Consider the following 22,469-nt stretch of genomic DNA (forward strand, 5'->3'; position numbering starts at 1 on the left):
GCCAGGTTATTTTATCATATTTTTCTTTTTTTCCTTCTTTTTCTTCTCTTTCTAATATTTTTAATTGGCTTGCTAGCTCCTGTTACAATTAGACCTGCTATCTAGTATAGTGCAGATCCAGCCATAATGACTGCAAGGAACAGCACACCCTTTCGGCCAGAATTGGACAAGACTATTTGGTCGCCAAAGATATGTTTTTGCTCGATCATGACCCCGCTCGGTATACGAAAAGATGCGTGATGGCGTGGGTGGCAGATTGGGTGTGGTCTATCTGGCTAATGTCGAGGGGGGACCAGGTTGGAGCCTGTCGGAGCACTTGTGAACTCCGTCTGACCATGCCCAATATAACCAACCGGGAGGCACCCCGCTTTAATATATACGGTTTCTTGGCAGACACACTAGCCTAAATCCCCGGATCGGTCGACGATACATCCGTTAAACTGGGTAAAGAGATATCATGTAATATGCGGAGTTATGAGAATGCCTATTTACCCGGGCAGGGCTATAAAGCTGGCCCCTTCATCGAGAGGTGAGTTCCATTTGCTAACCACGATTGCCTGGATAATTTGATACGTGTCTGAAGGTCTTCTGCACTCACTGACGCCAGAAGAAAATTACAGTTGAATCGGCAAACATGCGGTTCCGCGATGGTGAGTAGCGGACCTTGTCAGAGGAGCTTGAGCAAAAGATCATCCTCGACTGAAGGGTATAGTGAAGTAGGTGCTAACTACAGACTTCAGGAATGTGGCTGGTCGACCCCTCCAAGTCGCTTCAATATGCCGAGGATATCTACTCTATCAACGCTTCGCCTGACAACCGCTCGCTGAATCTGCTCTGTCCGACCCGCCACATCTTCTCGCGCGGCAACACCCTGAACCTCAGCACCCTGCACATCAACCTCGAGTCGCACTTCGACGGTGTAATCTCTCTGGAAGTCCAACACTGGCTTGGTGCCAGGAAAGGTACGCCTGACTTCGAGTTGTTTCCAGATGGCGAGGGGCCCAAACTCAGTGAGGAGCGCATTGGCATCTCCAAGTCCGAGAGAGGAACTACACTGAAGTCGGGCGCACTGAGCGTAACTGTCAGTCCAGACCAGCACGATTTCTCGATCCGCTTTCACTCTTCGGACGACTACGACCGGGAAATCACCAGTCTACTCAACCGTAGCGTTGGCCTGGCGTACGACCCGCCGATCAGCAATGGGAAGCAGGTTGAGAATCTCGTGCAAGGTCAGTCCGGAAGCAGGAAGCACTACATCTTCACGCAGACTGAGCTTGACATCGGCGAGTCTGTCCACGGACTCGGTGAACGCTTCGGGCCATTCAACCGCCTGGGTCAGCATGTCGAGATCTGGAACGAGGATGGCGGCACCAGCTCGGACCAGGCGTACAAGAATGTCAGCTTTTGGATGAGCTCCAAGGGCTACGGCGTCTTTATCGACACTCCGGAAAAAGTCGACCTGGAGATAGGTAGTGAGAGATGTTGCCGAGTGCAGACCAGTGTCGAGGGCCAGCGGCTCAAATGGTATATTATCTACGGTCCATCGCCCAAGGAGGTCTTGACAAAATACTCAGTCTTGACTGGCCGCGCACCCATGGTCCCCGCATGGTCCTTTGGCCTGTGGTTGACGACATCCTTCACAACAAACTACGACGAGGCGACGGTGACCGACTTCCTCCAGCAGATGTCAGATCGTTCGATTCCTGTCGAGGTCTTCCATTATGACTCCTTCTGGATGCGCGCATTCCACTGGTGTGATTTTGTCTTCTCCCCTGATCACTTCCCGGACCCCAAGGGCTCCATCGCGCGTATCAAGCACGCGGGTCTGACCAACAAGGTCTGTGTTTGGATCAACCCGTACCTAGGACAGGCCTCTCCAGTGTTTCTGGAGGCTGCCGAAAAGGGCTATCTTCTCAAACGCACCAACGGTGATGTCTGGCAGTGGGACCTCTGGCAGACCGGCATGGGGCTCGTTGACTTCACCAACCCGGAGGCCGTCAGGTGGTATGAAGGCTGTCTGGAGCGGTTGTTTGACGTGGGCATTGATTCTATCAAGACTGATTTTGGGGAGCGCATACCGACGAAGGGCGTCAAGTGGCATGATGAGAGTGTCGACCCAGCGCGCATGCATAATTACTACGCTTTTATCTATAACAAAATCGTATACAATGCCCTGACGCGGAGGTACGGGGATGGACAGGCCGTCCTGTTCGCCCGCAGCGCATGTGCCGGTGTACAGCGCTTCCCCTTGGTAAGCACCCTGCTACTTGGACCATTATATTACCTCGTCAGATTCTGTATCTATGTGCTAACGCAACTCACAGTGTTGGGGGGGCGACTGCGAATCTACCCCCGCGGCTCTCGCCGAGTCCGTACGTGGAGGTCTCTCAATCGGCCTGTCGAGCTTCAGCTTCTGGTCCTGCGACATTGGCGGGTTCGAGGGTACGCCGCCACCCTGGATCTACAAGCGGTGGGTGGCATTCGGGCTGCTGTGCTCCCATTCGCGCCTGCACGGGTCTGACTCGTATCGTGTTCCCTGGCTCATTGACAATGACGATGCAGGGCCGCAGGGCTCGACGGCGGTGTTGCGTACATTCGTCCGACTTAAACGGCGCCTTATGCCCTACCTGTATACACAGGCCGTGCACAGCACGCGCATGGGCTGGCCGCTCAGCCTGCGCGCCACAGCACTTGAATTCCCGCATGATCCGACCGCGTGGGCTGCGTGTGACCGGCAGTTCTTTGTCGGCGAAAATCTGCTCGTCGCGCCCGTCTTCACCGAACACGGTGAGGTCGAGTTCTACCTGCCAGAAGGTCAGTGGACTAGCCTGTGGGACGAGAAGAAAGTAGTCTCTGGGCCAGGGTGGCGCCGTGAAAAGCATGGTTTCGGCACGCTTCCCATATACGTGCGCGAGGGGGCGGTGATAGTAATGGGCAAGGAGCAAGGGGAGGGAGGGTTCGCGTATGACTGGTGCGAAGCGCCTGAGGTCAGGCTGTACCAGACGAAACAGGGCGACTGCGCGACAGTTGTGGACGCCTCGGGGAAAGAGGTTGGCACGTTGACTGTGCAGGACGATGGCTCCCTGAAGGGGTTGGAGTGCTTCAGGGGTGATGTGACGGTCAGGAGAATTGAATGATGGGGCTTTGACTCTTGTCGCTCGTCATCGTCTTATAGCATACTTTCTGAAAATTTAGTGGTGGAATTCAAATGACAAGTCAAATCCGCACAGGATTTTATATTCCATTGCTTTGTTCAGAACAGGACTCTTCCCATTTGACCTATAGTTGTCTTCGTATTCTCAGCCGCCATTGTCCGTCCAGTAGGAGAGCTGGCGCGTCGTTTATTTTCCCACGTGTGTTTACATAACGATACTAAAACGGCTAGCAATCATATAAGTACCACAAGCAAGTACCCATTGTTCTCCACGGTAGGGTGCTTGAATCCCCAATTTCTTACCAACTTACCAACGGACCGCCAGACTAGTGCATAGGGCTGGTGCTGGCGCTGGCCTGTCGGTTCAATTCGGTCATCCGAGAATATATATTCGGGCACACTCTACAGCGGAAAAGAACGGGAGCAAATAATCCAGCTAATACCGAATACTAGATACTAGGGTTCAACAGGTAAGTGCCTGCCTAAGCTACGCTAACTATTACTTTAAATAAGTTTGTATTTAGGAAAACTATGTCCATGCTTCATGTATGGCTTCGCCTCCAAAAGCAAGTCAAACTCGGTCAGCAATGCTGCTCTGAGAGTAAAGCAATTGCGTGTAAAACGCTGTTCCCCAATACAAGAGCATTCAGAGACATTAGCCTATCGATAATGCAACTTGCAGGATATACCATGCGGTACACAAGGTGCAAAAATCAATCAAAAGTCAAGCCCCGCCTGCAGCAGGCACTATGTTCGCACGTTTATTCTATAGAAGAGTTATTTTTGTCCTCGCAGATTTCGAGGGAAAACAAACTCACTGCCATAAACACTGCGCAAAGCAGGCTGACTCCTGCCCCAAAGCTCACACAAGCAAATCTTAAGATATCAGTTTATATATACCACAAGAAAGGATGAGCGAAGAACCCCACTTACAGATAGCGCCAAGCGTGCACAATTATATCCAACGCCCGTTCTCGAACAGTATCTGGAAGTTAGTTTAGTAGCGCACTGCTGGTTCCCGAGACAACTTGAGAAACCTGCTCCCGGGGTAGGTTGGGAAGCAACTTGAAAAGGCCATTTTGGGCGACGTTAACGAAAATTGCACCGGTGATGGATAGTCCAAGGGTCATTCCAAGGAGTTGAGCTGGTCTATTGTGAGAGATTTTCCGAAACAAGTACTGGATTAGACGAACCTAGCAGCATAAGAGTAAGACCATCGGCAGCTTCGGAGGGGGCTACGACGGCCTGGATCACAGCAAAGGCTGCCTGAGTATATGAACCGGCGCCTAATCCAATTACAATTTCAAGTCCGTAGAGAATGGCCGGTCTTGTGTGGACTTGGATAATAGTAGCTATGTTTTGATTAGCTTTGACAGAGACACAAAGAACAAGTATCACCTAACCTATCAGAATTGCTGGGAATCAGGGCTACTATGCTTCCGAGTAAGTACCATGGCTTATAATAACCAAAGCGAGACATTAATGCGCCATTTGACTGAATGGCCACAATCAATATAAAGATAAAGGGAAGCAACCTGACGGCAGATTGGATTGCATCATCGCCCCGAGTGAACTGGAAGTAGATGGGTATGTAGTACACAGTTGGATATGTCACCATTCCTACTGCAGCACAAGCAAAAAATAGTAGGGTCGGTTCCTTCTGCCTGAAAAGATGCATTGGCAGTAACCGACCCTGTAGGGAGCTGGCAATAGTAAAACCTTGCTGGATGCCGAATAAGATCCAAAGTGTCCCTGACACTATGAACAAAGCAATGATTTGGCCACTATTCCAGGCATATAGAGTGCCGCCAAAGTTAATTGCCATCACTAGGGTTGCAAATGCAGCAACGTTCAGTAAGCTACCAACCCAATCAAAACTAGAAAGCTTTTGTCGATAGGGCACTTCAGGTGCTGGATCATTGGACGGAATCACAAGAAGGTAGGTCGGTATAAGAATGGCGCCGAAAAGGAGATTAATGTAAAATGCCCAGCGCCAGGTATACTTTTCAAATCCACCCCCAACGACGGGACCAAGGACGGTTCCTAAACCCCAAACTAGACCTCTGTGTCCTTGTCAACAAGTCCGTCGTCAAGTTCACGTAGAGGGCTCTCACTCACGTCAAACTCAAGTATTGCGGACGCTCACGGCTCGTGGTATTAGTTGATAGAAGTTCTAGAATGCCGAAGTACATTCCATTTCCACCTACGCCTGCAAAAACGCGTCCAACGATCTCAGCATTTATGGAAGGAGCGGCGCCACAGAGTGCAGAGGCAGCCATAAAGATAACAGTGGACGTGATATACAGCCATTTCGAGTTAAATAGAGCGTATAGCTTGCCGTAAATAAGAACCATTGCCACTCCACCGATCATAAACCTATCCCCCCGGGCATTGTTAGAGGTGCTCATCAATATAACCTTTCGTATTAAAACTTACCCAACTGATAACCACGGCAAACTCTCGACCGCATCAAAATGATTAACGATGGCCTTTACATTTGTCAGAGTTTCCTTCTTGCAGCAATTCTGAACTAACAAACCGGTGCAATATTAGCCACGATGGTATTATCCAGAGCATAGATGAAGCTGCCTGTCAACGTGCTAGCAACCAAAAGAAACCACTACAGCTGTCAGTAACATCTCAATTTCAATTGCAATCTAAACACACTTACTTTGATTCCATGGATATGCCGTTCCTCTTCACCCTCCGGCAGATTTTCATCTAGGGGCTCTTGTTCTAGAGTTTTTTGCTCAGTAGGCCTCTGCATAATGACTCAATCTTGGATTGCCAGGTTGTATTTAGCGATACTATGAGGCACTTGATAGAATAGAGGTTCTTTAGAGAGACACATATACAAGAAATGGATCTGCTGAGTACGAGGTCAGGGGCGTGGTAATTACGTGCTGAATCTATCGGCAGACCGGTGTCCTCTACCTTTCTGGAATCCAGCAAGGCTTACCACGGAGTTCTTTACTCCGTAATTGAGGTTACATTTGATCAGAATAGTGTATACAGGGGTAGTTGATATAAATTAGAAGATTACTGGTTAAGAAGTAAAACTCTATCGGAAAGGCTGAAAGCGGCCCCACTCCCCAGCTGACCCTATACTCTCTAAGCCTCCTCAGTCCCCTCTTAGCACCCATATCTAAGTGAATCCTTCCAGGCGGGAGATCAAAACCAAGGCGCGCTCGGTGGTTGAAAACATCAGAACAAGCTCATAAAGTAAAGCTTACCTTTGGTCCAGCGAGGAAATTGCGATGGCAAAAATCATACATAGGAATAAATACGTATCCTATTCCTCATAGAAATCTTAGTTTTGGCTAAAGGCCAGCTTATTTTGAAAGTTATCTGTCATGAAGCAACAATCGGTCTGCGCTAGTCACTTTCTAATTTTACTGCTTCTAGTTAGCGGCGTGAGATTGCCTAACCAAGAGATTGCGTGCCCTCATGCATGATGCATGAGATGATTTGCCCAGTAGATGTCGTCTGCGGCACTGTAGTCCCTAAAGGTGTCTTATTCGCGACAACCAACATGAAAATTGTAGGAGGCTAGACAACTCCTTATTTGCCATTTGTTTTCTCATGTTAACCGCCACCCGTCATGGACAGCCTGTGTAAAAGTCTCGTTGAAGATCTTCATCAATCACTTCAACGCTGATCAGGAAAGCTTTTTATATATCAGTCTATGAAAACGCACGGTGAGCCTTTTGATCCTGGACTTTTGTTACGACTGTTCATATAAGCACAGACTAACTTATTATTGAAGGGAAGCAGTAAAGCCAGTAGCACAATCAACACGCCAGTTCCGAAGTTTGACCAGTCATGGCCTCAATTTTAGTTGGAGAAATATACCTCATAACCAGAGTCTAGAACCAGATGAGCATCAGGCTAAACCAATTGAATACTTGGCCCAGAAATAGGTTCGCTCTGGCCTTACTACCTCTGGCCGGCATTCTCCGAATTCCCTGACTCACTGGCGTGAAAATGGCATGTCCAATATATTTTTAACTCGACCGTACTTTGTTATTTATACGGTACTGAACACCAGATTTCTGTGGTAGCCAGAACCATTCCATAGAAAGCCGTAATTTTTACCGGTTTAATAGCTCTCTAGACTACTGCGAATACCTGCATAGTAAAATCGGAAAGCAAAATTCGGAATATGCGGGCCAGGGGTGGTAAGCCGAGGACCGCAAATTTATGATAAATGGCGGCTTCCAACGTGTTCAAAATCTATCATCTCCCTGCAGTCTCAATTCCCCAATCCCCAGACCTTTTCATTTCATTGTCATTTCATTACCATTGCAGAGGCAAGTCCGCGATCATGCAGTTGTTTCGGTATACAAGGCCCAAGGGCCCTATAGCCGTACCTACCACATCCCAGAAAAGCTGCCACTTGGGAGCAAAACCTCGAATTCTCATAATAGGCGCAGGATACCGTGGCTATTCTTATGCTGAGCCAATTCACAGTTCTGGCGAAGGCATTATCGCCGCAGTAGCTGAGCCATCTGAATTCAAGAGGCGAGCATTCGGCGAAAGATTTATCTGGGGGACAGGTAAGCCGCTTGAAGGCCAGGCTTTTTCTAGCTGGGAGGATTTCATCAGCTATGAAGTCAATCGAAGAGAGTTGGAACGCTTGACAGGGACGGTGACGGACCCAGTGATAGATGCAGTATTTGTATGCCTATTGGATGAACTTCATGCAACAGTTGTCCAGGCTGTGGCACCACTGGGGCTACATATTATGTGTGAGAAGCCGCTAGCAACGCGGCTGAGTGACCTTCTTTGTATTTATGGGACACTCTTGAAATCATGGGAGATGTTGCAGACTGAAGCAATCTTTGCTGTTGGCTTGGTTTTACGGCATAGCCGCCCCCAGGTTATGTTACGGAAGCTTGTTCGAGAGGATCGAGCGGTTGGTGATGTTATCAGTGTTGAACACACTGAAGCAGTTGGCTGGAAGCACTTCGAACATTGTTACGTGCGGTATGTTCCGCACAAATCAGACTACAAATTATCGCGACAGTTGCTGATCATATCCAGAGGTCCTTTGGCGCAGAGAATCCACTAGCGCACCTTCGCTCCTCACAAAGTCGTGCCACGACATCGATTTTCTTTTCTGGCTTCTCTGTTCGCCGGCTTCTACATCCAATCCCGAACCGCCTCATCTCCCTTCAAGGGTGACTTCTTCAGGGCGCCTGCACTTCTTCAGGCAAGCCAATAAGCCCTCCGGTGCCGGTTCAGCCACCAACTGCTTGAGCTGTCCTGTGGAGACAACTTGTCAATACAGTGCTAAATCGCTCTATTTGCATCAGCACCTTAGGGCAGGCAACCGTGACCGTCCTGTCAATGCAATAGTTCCTGATATCGAGGATGTGTTTCAGAATCAGGGACTCCCTTCTGCAGCGAAGCGCTTATTGGAAGTTCTAGGTGAGGACTATGATGATAAAACACCAGCATCTCAGGTGAGCCGGAAAAACTGGTATGGGCGCTGTGTCTGGGAATCCGACAACGATGTGTGTGATGATCAAATGGTCACCATAGAGTGGGAGGATGAACTTCTGTCATTCCCTCAGAAACTGAAGAGTGAATCCAAACAATCTTCTTTGTCGTTGAAGCAGCAGTCTTACACAGGCAACCTAGGCACTGAGCCTCAGTACCGCCCTGTAAAAATCGCCCAGTTCCATATGGTCGCTCTCACAGACGCTATCAGCAGGCGTCGTGGACGTATATCAGGTACGACAGGGGAGATTGTTTACGATGCAGCCACTATTCGTGTGAGCGACTTCTGCTCTGGCTCCGAAGTGGTGTATAATATGCCCTCTGCCAAAGGTGGTCACGATGGGGGCGATGACGGTCTTGCGTTGTCATTTGTAAGAGCGGTGGCCAAGGTGAAGAGCGGCGATATGGGCGTTTCGGAAGCTCAGAGGACTTTCTTGACCTGTACTGTGGAAGAACTTTTGAGAAGCCATCTTGCAGTCTTTTGGGTGGAGGAGGCGAGGATAGGAGGAACAGCCTTGAGGTGGCAGGAGTGGTGGGCCAGAGAGGTGGAGACTAAGCTTAAAGGAATGGGGCTGGGGGACATTTTGTCAGCGGGAATTAGGTAATTTTACCGCCAAAGATTCAACACTTTACCTTTGCTGCCTAGATCAACTCTATGGCTTCAAAACCACCTATCTCAATGAGACCATGTGTCCTCATTAGGTCTTATTGAAAGTGTCATGTAGGATCATCGATTCCGATGATCAGGCCTTCACTACAGTTCAATGTTCCATATAGGTTTACTAGGCAATACGAACATTTCCTAGATCAATACTTTTGAACTTCAGTTTGAGACTGTAATAAAATTTGGTAAGATGTCTAAACTTCTTTTCTAACTATCTGCGTGATATAGCTCATATTTATGCAATCTCTAGAGCTTCAAAACAGTCAAATAAAATAATCAAAACAATGAGGAATGCAACGTAACGTATCCGGTAAGCGAGCGTTCCACGCAAGCGAGCGTCCAATTGTATACCCATAGTAAATGCGATATATTTCAGTCTTATATCTCAACATTCAGCCCCAGTAGAACATCTAAGCCTCCGGGGATAGGATATAGGAAGACTGTTTATATTTTATATCCAATATTAGATAATCATAAACGGCTATAAAAAAAACATTAACTACAATGTAATTGATGTATTTTATATATAGATCATATATTAGACTTAAGAGTGTTTTACACATCAAATAGATCCTGTTAAATGTAATTAATTTACTATATAGAAGCTTCTCCTACAATTTATTACCAGTATTTGAATTGGTTATTGAGATATAAGGCTGAAATATATCGCATTAACTATGGGTATGTAACTGGAATGCTCGCTTACCCGATATATTACCCTAAGCAACCCTATGCTACTACAATCGGCATAGTTCACGCCACTATGTGTAGCCAGATATACATTCTACAGTTATTGCGGGGGAAATACTGTATTAAAGGGCTATGATTTCGTCGACCCGCGCAAGGACAGAAGGACATATAGAACGGCTTCGGAAAGTTGATATTAAACCATCGCGAGTAATTGAGGTGTTGTGGCTGTTATTGTGTACTGAGCGAGAACTAATCTCGGCCCGATGGTCGTTCGATCCCGCCCGAAGGGGTTACTAAATACAGTGGTTAATAGCGGCCATCGGGCAAAAATAATTTCATGGTGTTTACTGCCGGCAGAGTAATTATAAAGTCTGATTAGATTATGTAGCTTATCTAATATATCTATCTATATAATTAAGTTCTTTAATCCCCTTTTTTCAATTCTTATTTAATTCCTGGTTTATCTTCTAATATGTCCTGTGTTCTAATTATCTCTCTAGAAATTGCTGTCAGTAATTCTTTGAGTCTAAGAGGTCATGTGATCTCTGTGCGGCGATCACGTGATAAGGCATGGGATGACCGAGGTCTCACACCTGACAGGTGGTATAAACTTTGTATTAACCTATCCTATCCTGGCCGTTAACTACTCTAATGCAGGCAGCTGAGTGCCAGGCAGTAGAATAGCCTATATGAATGCCTCAACAGAAACCAAGGCAAATGCTGTAGCAATCGGCCAGACTAGGCCTGTAGGATTGAAGGGAGCTCTTAAAAGGAAGCGTCGGCAATATAAATTGGGATGGCGGGGTATTGATTGAGGATTATTTAACTCCTAGTAAGCTTTGTCAGAATATAGGGAGGTCTTAATATATTCGATCCATCTAGATCATAAGAGGATGTTTGGCTGGTTGGTAAGAGGAGGAGGTGGGTCAGAGACCACGCAGGAAGAAGAGGAGGCAAAGGCTCAGCTGACCCTGACTGGAGTGAGTGTGTCACAACGGATTGCAAGGTGATGGAGGGGGTCAAAGCGGCGAGGGCATTGAACCTAATGAACAAAGCAAACAAAAGAAAAAGAAAAAGAAAAAAGCAAAATCCGGGTGAGCACGTACACAACAGGATGGATCTGCTCGTGGTCACCACTCAATCACTAAGGCACCAAGGTATTTTTTCCTCAGTGGGTCATTGACGGGCGAGGTTGAGGCTTGAGCCTCCGCGTGACTGAGGAGACCGAGAGCCTTGCCTGCAGTACGGCCAAGAAGAAACCATGGAAGCTACCCAATTACAACTCCCGGAATAAAAAGCAAACACGGGGGGGGATATGCAATGATTTGAAGCGTGTCGCGAATCAGAGCACCGCCAATATGCACCAAATGCCGCGTCCAGGTGCGCCTGACTTGTAAAGGGCGAACAGCACGGCGTCGCTGTCTAAGCAGTCTCTGGAGTTTGGCCCACCTCCGGAGCGAATCTGCAGCCTCACCCGCAAGAAAGCAAGGTCTCCGGCTTTATTCGGATAAGCTGTGAAGTTGGTGCATTAAACAAGTTTATGGCACAAAATTTAGTGATTACGCTTTGTAATTTTCATTTATATGGTGCCAGAAAGCACTCCCTGGACGACGGCTCTCTACTCAGCTCTATTATCGCGTGTAGATACAGGTTGATTTGATCAAAGTTAGCGAAAGGATGCCGCGGCGCGGTTTTGGGTGTTCCGAATTACACCTGTATACATCCACCACTCCAAGTCATCAGAATCCTATCTGGCTACATGTGAGGGCCAACACGCTAAAGTTGCGAGCCGAAATAAGGAAACTAGGAATCTCATCATAAACCCGAGTTGGGGTAGCCTGAGGGCAGGAACCAGTAATCCGAGGTTAGGCTAGGCTAGAGGTCCAAACACAGGGATGCTGAATAGGGAACCTATGGCTTAGATTTAAGTGAAATGCATTAAGAAGGGCAAGGGACGAGTTAACCACAATGCATTGCCCGATGCTTTTCGCGATATCGGAGCATGGCGGAGATTGGGTTATATTCAAAATAAGCAATAAATATCCTGATTGGAATCTAGCCCATCTGAACCATGTCCACTTGTATTTCAAGGTAGTCTCGCAGAGCTAACGATACTTGACTTGTGTTTTGCGCCGCGGGGGTTTCGTAGTTCTATAACCTAGTTCACGGCGTCTCTTTACCCTTCCCAGGAATATAGCTTCCTCCATGACTACTTCGCTGGATGGGAAAGGTCTTAGGTCGCTCAGAAACGGCGGAATGCTGAGACGATTCATTTGAATGGCCGGTGTTTTCATCTGTACGGGACTGATATCGAGGCTGATATTTGGCATCCACTGGGACGTATCCTCCTCCGTGTCGCTTAGGCTGAGCATCCTTCATGAAGTCTTTTAGACAGGGAATTGTGTACAATTAGGCGGAAGACGGGCTTACCTGGTGTGGGGCCATTATAGTTAATCGGTTATTATTGTGGGGATCGGTGGTAAGAATCCAACAACTGAGGGAGGAGGACGTAACTTGGAAGAGGCAGAGAAAGAAAAGGAGCAGGAAGGCAAGAGCTTAAGACATCAGGAGGCAGAGGATGGCGGCTACCTTGGTCAGGTCAGCCTCACGCTAACGCCGGGCCAGCCATTCATGACGCAGCAACGCCAGCCTTGCGTCTTGCTTCCCCGAGACAAGGGACAAGAATAAATCCAGTCGACTTCCCCCGTTCTAAATTAATTCAATAGAGAGATTAAACGATTTGCTTCTCGATCAAGCTCTATAAAACAGCGTGCACTTCTTCGTCCCCTCAGCCTTCCACACAATATGGTCGCGCGAAGCTATGAAACGCGAATCATTGTCTCTTTAATTTTTTCTATAATAGCTGGAATTGTTTCTCTGGGATCTGTCTTTGGTTCATGTCTGATAAGACGGCCGAGGCATGATCCAAAAGCAATACCGTTTAAATCTCTCTTCATCCTCCTTCTAAGTCAATCAATGTATCGTCCTACGTGGTGAATTTCGTATACCGGTCAGGAATGTCCTTGGCTGATAATGCATTTTAGACATACAGCATTTGCTGTTTATTCGCTATTGAGAAGTCTGAGAGACGTACCACCAGAAACCGTTGAAGCCATGATAATCATCGCTCAGATCTGCAAATATCTGCAGAGTATCCTTATTCTGAATGTATTATACCGGCTTATACATGCCTACAAGGCGCAGAATCGTAACGATATTACAAAGAGGATTCTTCCGTCAAAAATGCATAGCAGTACTTTAGTGAGCCTCGTTATTATGTCTATCCCACATTTCATTACCTGGTTATTGTCATCATTTGCATACAGCCCAGACCCAGACTTTCCTCTTTCGACTTGGGGGCTCCAACTTGCGTTCGACGGTCTCGTTATGATCGCTTCTCTACATATTATGTTCAAGATATTCACAATCATCCGGAAGCTAAACAATGCCCGACGTTCTTCTATGGTGCGCTGCTCCCCATGGCTTGCTAGTTGGATAGTTGAGGTGCTGACGGACAAATAGAATGGAGCTTCCTCTCTCGCTGTTGGGGGGTTCTTCTTTTCTACCCACAGTCTATCTCTTCTCGTTGGTTATAGCATGAGTCCGGGAACAAGCGTGGAGTTCGAAATCATACATTTTCAGACATTAGTGTCTCAAACAATAGTGCCGGCTATCTGCATAACGGGGCAATCCATAGGCATTGTCCACTGTTGTATGCAGATGCATAAATTAGGCATCTATGGCCTACCAAGGCCAACCTCTGCGAACGATGAGCGGGCGCACATTACTTACGGGCTCTAGCGAGGAAATGCTCTAGGCAGAAGCTATCTAGTCGATCTGGTCTGTTTCCTTTTGGTTTTCATGTAGCAGGATTGTGAAGGTGTGGCAGTTGGATTTATAACATTGCAGTAATCGAAGAGAATGATATCATGGACTTGTATTCTGATCTAGAGGTTTACTGCGTTCCTATACATTGGTAGTTCGATTAAGAGAGCCTTCAGGTTAATATGACTATTACAGACTCCACCTCCCCCTTCTCATATTAAACGCATCGTACAATCCGGGCGGCAAGCCCTTAGTGATAACACGCCATACGAGAAGAACCAGGAGGGTCAGCGGGACGGACACTACCCAGAAGATCCAGAAGCTTTGGGATATACGGATCGTGACAGGGTCGAAATTGAAAAATTGATTTCCAAATATAGTCTACAGGGTTAGCAAGAAGTTTTAATAGCCACAAGTGGGATAGATAGAGCTCACTGATACTGTCGACACTGGCAGAAATACGAGTGTGACGAACGCAATGGTGGCCATGGAACTGCTATCTGCCTGCATAATTCGATTGCCGTCTTGCGTGACGAGGTGGAAGGACTAAAGTACATAGTACGTATTAGTGTATACATGCGCCTTGCCGGTATTTATGGAAGAGGACAGAGCATACTAATGCAATGATATTGTTCATGCGTTTTTCAAGACCCTTCAAACGCAGACTAATGGACTGGAACTGAGTCTCCACATGCGTCAGCATTCCCTGTGCCATTTCAGTGACATGGCGGTCCCCGTCAGGGATGTTCTCTAGGATTTGTTGATGGTGCCAGGATAACTTTTTCAAAGTGAGCATTGTAGCTTCGGCGCTCTCTTGGAGAAACAGGATATGCTTTGAAACATTATGTAGCCCAGTGAAAGACTCCCTATCCTTCATCGTGGTCAAGGTGTTCTAGGGAGGTCAGCGACTACCCAGGTACACTTGGCTAGAGGCACGGAATACCAGTTCGATCTGGCGAAACACATCCATCACATCCCAAACCGTATTGTCCATTTGCAAAGACAGCTCCTCGAAGATGATAGCAAAGAGGCTGTACGGGTCATGGACGACGTTGGTTGGTATTGACGATGGTGAAATATCTTTGAGACGTTCTTTGAGAGATTTCGACGCTTCGAAACAGAGAAGCGTCACTTCTGGACCACAATTCGAACCCACTGCCCATCGCAGAAAATACCCTGACCGTATCCACGTCGAGTCGCCATGCTGCATCTGTGGTGCTCCCGGCCTGGGATCGGATATCCGCGCGTTGCCATGAGCATCATGAATCACTGTGATGTTCTTACACAAATAGTGGAACCAGGAGCCTTAATATGATGTGCAAGTTATTGATCGGAATAAACGTCGAAGATAGTAACATACATACAATTATAGCCATTTATGGAGTTCAAAGCCCCAAATGAGTGTGTTACCGACCGCAATCTGCCCGCAAGGAATGCAGACGGCGCAGCATAGTGATCGAAAAGCCAGAGAAGTCCTTGAGCAGTGGCGCTACTTGGCAGATCCAGGGGGGAGAAGCTTTATAGTGTATTAGTCGCAAGCGATCCCACTTAGTGGATGTACCAACATGATTCGAAGTACAGGTACAGGCAATTTCCCTAGTTCAGGCATGGTGACCTTTCGCGGAATCAATTGGTAACGACCTGAGCGTCGTGTTAGCTACCATATGCTGATTGCAGATCTGGGACGTCCCCTGTTACCATCAGGCGCCTGGACCGAATCTAGTACGTCCACAGTGAACGTGTGGGGGGTCAAAAGCGTGGGTTTGCAAAAAGCTTCGCGCTTGAAAGGATCCAAAAGCGACTGATCTTGAAAAATAGAAGACATATTAACTGCTTGATGTTGAGTCCTGCCCGCGGGCAAGAGACAGTAACGAAGGGGCACCCACGCGCGGCGGGGTCAGAAAGTAGTAGAACGGGGTCATGCCCGACCGGAGCTGAAAAAAGAAAAAGATAGTTTGGTCGAGTCAGAGAAATCAGGCTGGCACGGTAGAATCTTACAATACACACGATTGGTTACTATTTCTGGTACTAGTACTAAATCAGCCATGCATGTGATGTGAAGCCCTCTCTTTACCAATGTATATATATATATGAGATTCCCTAGAAAGTACTTAAATTTGTTGGCTCTAGTTTATAGGACGCACATGAAGGATTGGGCCTAAGTAGTCTGACACTAAGTATAATTACTCATGATTTAAGATCATTCAGTGTGAGCCTGATTTCTCTGACCCCATTGAACGCACTAATTTCTGACCACCTCCCAAATGAGAACCCGTCACGAGGTGATTCTCAGCCTTGCGTCCTGGCTGACTAAGCCACCTCCATGGTCCAGCTGAACCGCGGGCATACGGCTATTGATCATAACACTCTCCCTCTCGAAAGCTTTGACACTACTCTTTGAAAGGCTCCTATCCCATGTCCTCTCATCCTGATTAACAAGTCTTTCTAAAGAAATGCAGTCTGATCTTGAACTTGGGCATATCCATGACCACGGCCGAGGTAGAAGCAGCACAGCCTCCTTGGTAGTAAGGTTCACTTCAGGCGTTCTGATGAATATATAGAAGGGAACTAACTATCCAACACGTAGAGCGGAAGCATGGCTACCGATTTCGAAAGGCCGGACTTGCTCGCAAAGGTCGGTTTACTCGCTGCCCATTGCGGGCATTATACTGATCTTGATACAAAAGAGTCCTAGGTATTATGAGATATACCTGAACCCCAGATCTTATTCGGAGACACACCATGCGACCTATCGGCCGGGAAGAAAATACAGATCTGTTGAGGATTACCGTCACAAAGACAGCTTAGGGCGCGTGTGGATAGGTCGTGAAACCGACCGTTACTTGAGTGCTACGGATGGGCGACTAGTAGAACTGGTAGTTCAAGCGTCCGAGGATATATGCCACGGCCCCGCCAACTCGACCTGGGCTCGGAAGAGAATTGAGGAATCTACCCCGACGATACTTCGAGTTGTGTACTCGCTTTTGGGACGACACCTTCAGAGTAATCAGGACGCATGGTCAAGGGTTTGCATGTGCTTGGAGTGGCTTCCGTCCTGTGTGACCATCGCTGGTCTGGTAAGACAGCTTTTAGCTCCATGTGCATAAGCATGGCTGACTCATGTAGTTATTTCTTCCAACAGATCTAGGTGGAGAGTTGAGAAACAATGGCCATTACGAACAGTTCAAGTATCACTACTGGGGCTATTCAACGGCTTCAACCAATCTTCATGAGGTCGATCCATCGAGCATTAACACTCTGCCGGGCCCTCGTCAATTTGCAAACGGGATATCAAAGCGGCCTCTACGCCCGAGACGGCTGTGCTTGCTTCAAGACGACGGGGGTATTGACATCGTTAATGTCGAAGAATGGGAGGCAGTGTGTGGCAGCCTCGAGTATCTGTTCATATGCTATACCACTGAGCAGTACAGTCATGAGTCGAACGAAGACATGGATGAACTTCATCGCATTGCTAAAGCTGCTACCCGGAAGGCAGGGGTTGCGGCTTACTGGATCGCGTGCAGCTGCATGCCTGATGATGACGACCAATTTGAAGACGTCTACCGGATCAGCGATGTCGTGAGGGGTGCCCAAGCCTTGGTGGTAATTATTGGTCCCTCTCCAGGTCTCAGCCGAGAGGAAGGTGAAATGCTTCGTCATTTGGGAAGTCGACTGTGGACCTTTCCTGAGGTCCTCCTAAGCCCATCGGGCCAACCGATCTCCATATACAAGCGTGATTGCCCCCCAAATTCCTTCCGGGTTCTGTCGAAGCGGAACTTCGCAATTGAAGCCTGGGGAGACACAACTGTCTCAAGAGAGCTTATTGATCATTATGAAGGTTCAATTATACTCAGCCCTCTCGAGCTGGTCTCCATTGCCTTACAATGCTTTCCGAACCGTGAAACTACGAGGTACTATAACGGAGACCTTTCGTACGCCCTGATGGGTTTGTTACGACGTCGTCCAAGTGTTAACCCGAATGACTCGGCCTTTGAAGCCTTTTGTCGATTGTCTTGGGCCAACGACAGCGATCGGGTGCTCGAGAGGCTAATATGCATGCTACCCCGAAACATCGACCAGCCTTGGTATGAGATCAACGACTTCTGGGGCAGTCATCTTTGGGACATTGAACCTCTTTGCCAAGTTGTCGGCTTCGGCGGCAAAGACACTGTAATTATGAGTGGTGCCTTTGGTGCTCCGATTCGTTGGACATCCTTGGAGCCGGTCAACATGTTGATGCGTAAGACGGCAAAACGTTCGGTGGCCAGATTTGTTCTTCGCAGCACTCCTGGTTGGATTGTTATAGGCGTGATGTCGCTAGCAATTAGCCGGTCCAGAACAGGAACAGACGCCTACCTTGCATTCACTGTGATCGGGTGGATCTTAACAGGCCTGTACATTTTGGTCATGTTGGCGTCTCCGTACCTAATATCCATTCTTTATGTTGGGAAGACATGGGCGTCACAGCCATGGCTGTTTGGATTTGAGGGGTACATGGAGATAGGTGAGATCGAGCAGCTGGTCTTCGGTATTAATCTCGGCCGTTTGAAGTGGAGTCCCTATTCCAGCGACCTCTCGCTGCATGTATCCCAGAACGGTGAGTGCGTGGGGAAAGATCCCACTTGCAGAGAATCCACCGCACAGTTTGTGTCCGCTGCGCAGAACTCGCGGTATGGAGAGCTCAAGCTCTTCACCTTAGTTGATACGAATACCTTGACCGTCACCTTATTCCGGGCTCGCCGCCCGCCGGTGGCAATGCTACTTTGCGGCAGCGAGGGTGGTATGCAGCGAGCGCTGCTTTGTTCTTATGATTGGAAATCCCAGACCCTCTATCGCGAGAATGTCCTGCGGGTGGACACGCTCGTCTTGGACAAAATGTCACGGGTGGATAGATTCCGGCTTGGTCTGAACAGGCCTATGGCGGAGACGGTAAGGGTCACTTGCCGAACGTGAAGTGATGTTACATGCGCAAGTCAAGCCGTAACATACATGTTCGAAGCGAAGCACTTTTCGGTCGTAGAAGGGGCATCAAGATATCTAATGTGATTCCGTAGTTCAGCTAACAAACACTCTATGGCAGTCTTGCAGCATTTCATCAAGAAGCTCATTGATCACTACGCCCGCTACTCCATGGCCCATGCTTCGCTCATGCGGTCTACTTCTTGTACTTCTTTACCTCCCGCTTGAAGATCACGAAAGGGTAGCAGACAGTAGTAAAAAACGAAGCCAAACACACATTCAGTGATGGACGAATGATGCCTGAGGACACAGCACATGGGACATGATCACAAGTGTCTGCCTCGGGCGGCACCAGATAATAAAGAAAATGTAATTTCAAGAAAACCAGCTATCTAAGTAGTCAAAACACTTCGTTTTAATCTTTATAATAATACTAATGAATTCAAGATAGTTTAGAAAATATAAATCTATATTAATCCAATCAGTATTATAATATATATTCTAAAAAATACAGAGACTGCTTCGAATCATATGATATTACATGATTATAAAAATTATCAACTATATGAAGTCCTTGAAAGATAAATTATTAAATTAAAATATAATATAATATTTGATATTGAATAGAAATATAATTGATATAAAATAAATTGTTTAAATAACTTCATAGTATAAAAAGTACTTGAGACTTTCAACTCATTGAAATATTAAAAGAATAAGCAGGAAATATAGGCTTTAAAAAGAATTAACTACACTATTAAATGCCTTCTAAGTATAGTACTTATTATATTATAGAGTATATATATACTAGATATCTTAATTAAGTAGTATCTAGAGATATGACCCTTCTAAATACTGAATTAGATGTTGAAAAAGCTTTGTTTTTTATATGTAAATTAGAATGATGATATATTACTAGCAGAGATGGCCGACTCGCTTACGTGGCCGACTCGCTTGCCGCTTACGTTATCTTTCATGATATCATGATTATCAAAGATACTTTCTTCTTTGTCCACTTTGCCCGAGAATTTCGTTCTACCGCAAAAGTGTAACTTGAATTCGGGATGGTCCTTCAGTCGGCCCACATCAGGTTATCTCCGGGCCGGCTCCCCGCAAAGTCACCCCAAATACGGAAATGCGGGAAAGCTTCTCGAATACTAAAGCCCGCTTGGTACCTGGATCGACACTCTGGTTCCATTAGGCCCCACTTTATTACTGTTTATCCACATAGCAAGCGGTTTCAGAAGTAGCCACGCGTCCTCACCAACCGGTTCCGAGGATATGGAAGAAGACGTGAATTAGATTGGCTCCAGATCAGCTACACATGAAGACGTAAATGCCGAAGCATGTATAAAATGTACTGATTTCCTGTCTCCAAATAGACGACGTCGGAACTAAGTGGTTTGAGGAGCGACTTGAAGCTACTAGTACGGCCGGTTTCAATATAATCAAGTCAACTCTCGCCTTGATTACTGATACCACAGCCTGCACATTTCGGTGGCTCGCCATCAGCCCATTCTATATATCCCCGTTCTTTCAACTGAGATGGTCTGTCTGCCACTAGTCATCGCCCTTGGGGCGACACTGGTTCAGGCCGTCACGGCTGCCACCACTCTCGACGATGTGTGCACCCCTGCATACGTTCGATCTAAGTTGCCTGCTAATACTGTGTATCCTGGAATCACTATTAGCCACACAAATCTCTCAGCCAACCCTGTCTACAACCTCTCTACCAGCGGCTCTGCGGTATATCCGGCTACCACAATCGACTATTGCAACATAACCCTGGCCTACTCCCACAATGGCCGGGATGACACCGTCCAGGTGCGCTTCTGGATGCCCTCGCCGGACAAATTTGCCAATCGCTATCTCTCCACCGGCGGAGCAGACTACTATGTCAACCAAGGCACACAGCAGCTCCCTGGAGGTGTGATGTACGGAGCTGTTTCCGGTTCAACAGATGGAGGGTTTGGAGGCTTTGATGTTGGGGTTGATGAGATTCTGCTCCTAGCCAACGGCACGTTAGACTGGCAGAACTTGTATATGTTCGGCTATCAAGCTCATCACGAGCTCGCTACAATTGGAAAGCAGTTCACACGCAATTTCTTCAACATGACTGACAACGAGGAAGCCCAAAAGCTGTACAGTTACTACCAGAGCTGCTCCGAGGGCGGCCGCGAAGGGTGGAGCCAGGTTCAGCACTACGGCGACTTGATGGCGCAGTAATTGGCGCCCCGGCCATCCGGTACTCCTTTCAAATGACGATGCACCTCTGGGCAAATGTTGTGGAGAAGACGCTTGGGTACTATCCCTCGCAATGTGAGGTCGAGGCCATCGTTAATGAAACGATCAGCGCCTGCGATGGCATGGACGGGCGTATGGACGGAGTCGTCTCGCGCTCTGATCTCTGCAAGATGCAATTCAACCTCACTGAAGCTATTGGCAAGCGGTATTACTGCGCTGCAGACGGTGACGTCCCAGTGCAAAATTCGACCATATCTGCTCAGGCGGTGGAAGTGTTCGAGACAATTCTTCATGGCATGAAAGACAGTGATGGCAAGCAGGTTTATCTATCCTATCAGCCTGGGGCACTTTTCTGGGATGCTCAAACAACGTACAACACAACCTCAGGGAGTTGGGGTTTGGACATCAACTCCATGGGCGGAGAATATATCACCAAGTTTCTCCAACGTTTGGAACTTGATAACCTTCCCACACTCGATAATGTCACCTACGACACGTTGAAAGAATGGGTGGAGCTGGGATGGCAGATGTATGAGGATTCCCTGCACACCACGTGGCCAGATCTGACACCCTTCTACGAAGCGGGTGGCAAGGTGCTTCATTATCACGGCGAACAGGATGGTAGCATCCCGACAGCTTCCTCGGTGCATTACTACGATTCTGTACGTAGGACAATGTATCCTACTCTCGGGTACAATGCAAGTTACGAGGCCTTGGGCCAGTGGTACCGTTTGTTCCTCGTTCCAGGAGCCTCACACTGCTTGAACAATGATCTACAGCCAAACGGCCCATTCCCGCAGACTTCCCTCCAAACATTGATCGAGTGGGTGGAGCAAGACGTGGTGCCTGTGAGGTTGAATGGCACCGTCCTGAGTGGCACATTTGAAGGAGAGACCCAGGAAATCTGCGCGTGGCCCCTGCGGCCGATGTGGTACAATAATGGGACTAGCATGGAGTGTGAGTATGATCAGCCGTCTCTAAAGACATGGGAGTGGGATCTGGATGCATTCGAACTCCCTGTATATTAGTAAGATGTTGGCAAGAACTTTTCAGGTCAGAGGTTGACAAGGGTTTCCTGTGCTCGGCGAAACCTTCGTACACTAAATATATTGTATATGCTATCCCCAGCCAGCATTATCCAAGCCCCCATTGCCTAACTGCACTTATGTGTCTAATCATTTCGTTCAACTACGGTCAGATAATACTATTGCACGTAATAAACCACCTATTCTATTCATATATAACGATAGTTGGCCAGTAATTTACTGATTGCCCGGGGGGAGGGGGGCGCAGGAAGAGGTGATATATTAGAGCGCATATTTCCTCCGCAGCATGTACCCCATATTTGAGTACAGTTGGCAAACCAGGTTGAGGTAGAGACCAAAGCCATTGCTTGTCTGAAACCATGAAGTTAGTGACCAGTTTCATACC

General features: G+C 47.5%; 7 protein-coding genes across 7 annotated transcripts; 5 read left to right on the forward strand and 2 right to left on the reverse strand.

Annotated features, from left to right (window-relative positions):
- Nucleotides 1-564: 564 nt before the first annotated feature.
- On the forward strand, nt 565-3,226 carry BO88DRAFT_397423 (putative sugar hydrolase). The gene is made up of 3 exons (XM_025705280.1): nt 565-650; nt 741-2,251; nt 2,325-3,226. Exons 1-3 carry the CDS (start codon nt 635-637, stop codon nt 3,135-3,137), a joined length of 2,340 nt encoding a protein of 779 aa, XP_025558064.1. The 5' UTR covers nt 565-634; the 3' UTR covers nt 3,138-3,226.
- A 652-nt stretch (nt 3,227-3,878) lies between these two features.
- Nucleotides 3,879-5,921, reverse strand: BO88DRAFT_429628 (MFS general substrate transporter; the record flags this gene model as incomplete). Its single annotated transcript, XM_025709174.1, has 10 exons — nt 3,879-3,920; nt 3,973-4,030; nt 4,088-4,139; nt 4,164-4,298; nt 4,348-4,506; nt 4,553-5,217; nt 5,273-5,530; nt 5,591-5,643; nt 5,694-5,774; nt 5,826-5,921. The coding sequence occupies 10 exons, from the start codon at nt 5,919-5,921 to the stop codon at nt 3,879-3,881; spliced, it is 1,599 nt and encodes a 532-aa protein (XP_025558065.1).
- Nucleotides 5,922-7,316: 1,395 nt separating this feature from the next.
- On the forward strand, nt 7,317-9,261 carry BO88DRAFT_474443 (Gfo/Idh/MocA family protein; the record flags this gene model as incomplete). The annotated part of the gene is made up of 3 exons (XM_025711819.1): nt 7,317-7,332; nt 7,558-8,135; nt 8,200-9,261. 3 exons carry the CDS (start codon nt 7,317-7,319, stop codon nt 9,259-9,261), a joined length of 1,656 nt encoding a protein of 551 aa, XP_025558066.1.
- A 3,470-nt stretch (nt 9,262-12,731) lies between these two features.
- On the forward strand, nt 12,732-14,075 carry BO88DRAFT_180687 (uncharacterized protein). Its single transcript, XM_025701735.1, has 2 exons — nt 12,732-13,475; nt 13,533-14,075. Exons 1-2 carry the CDS (start codon nt 13,044-13,046, stop codon nt 13,809-13,811), a joined length of 711 nt encoding a protein of 236 aa, XP_025558067.1. The 5' UTR covers nt 12,732-13,043; the 3' UTR covers nt 13,812-14,075.
- BO88DRAFT_491489 (uncharacterized protein) lies at nt 13,945-15,660 on the reverse strand (the record flags this gene model as incomplete). The annotated part of the gene is made up of 7 exons (XM_025712862.1): nt 13,945-14,216; nt 14,271-14,381; nt 14,452-14,727; nt 14,779-15,140; nt 15,200-15,351; nt 15,401-15,476; nt 15,534-15,660. The coding sequence occupies 7 exons, from the start codon at nt 15,658-15,660 to the stop codon at nt 14,025-14,027; spliced, it is 1,296 nt and encodes a 431-aa protein (XP_025558068.1). The 3' UTR covers nt 13,945-14,024.
- A 321-nt stretch (nt 15,661-15,981) lies between these two features.
- Nucleotides 15,982-19,114, forward strand: BO88DRAFT_408482 (uncharacterized protein). The gene is made up of 4 exons (XM_025707724.1): nt 15,982-16,360; nt 16,423-16,470; nt 16,523-16,912; nt 16,962-19,114. Exons 2-4 carry the CDS (start codon nt 16,432-16,434, stop codon nt 18,786-18,788), a joined length of 2,256 nt encoding a protein of 751 aa, XP_025558069.1. The 5' UTR covers nt 15,982-16,360; nt 16,423-16,431; the 3' UTR covers nt 18,789-19,114.
- A 1,225-nt stretch (nt 19,115-20,339) lies between these two features.
- BO88DRAFT_474451 (tannase and feruloyl esterase) lies at nt 20,340-22,066 on the forward strand (the record flags this gene model as incomplete). The annotated part of the gene is made up of 2 exons (XM_025711820.1): nt 20,340-20,940; nt 21,018-22,066. The coding sequence occupies 2 exons, from the start codon at nt 20,340-20,342 to the stop codon at nt 22,064-22,066; spliced, it is 1,650 nt and encodes a 549-aa protein (XP_025558070.1).
- Between the last annotated feature and the right edge of the window lie 403 nt (nt 22,067-22,469).

This window comes from Aspergillus vadensis (genome assembly GCF_003184925.1).
Source record: "Aspergillus vadensis CBS 113365 unplaced genomic scaffold BO88scaffold_31, whole genome shotgun sequence".
Taxonomy (NCBI): domain Eukaryota; kingdom Fungi; phylum Ascomycota; class Eurotiomycetes; order Eurotiales; family Aspergillaceae; genus Aspergillus; species Aspergillus vadensis.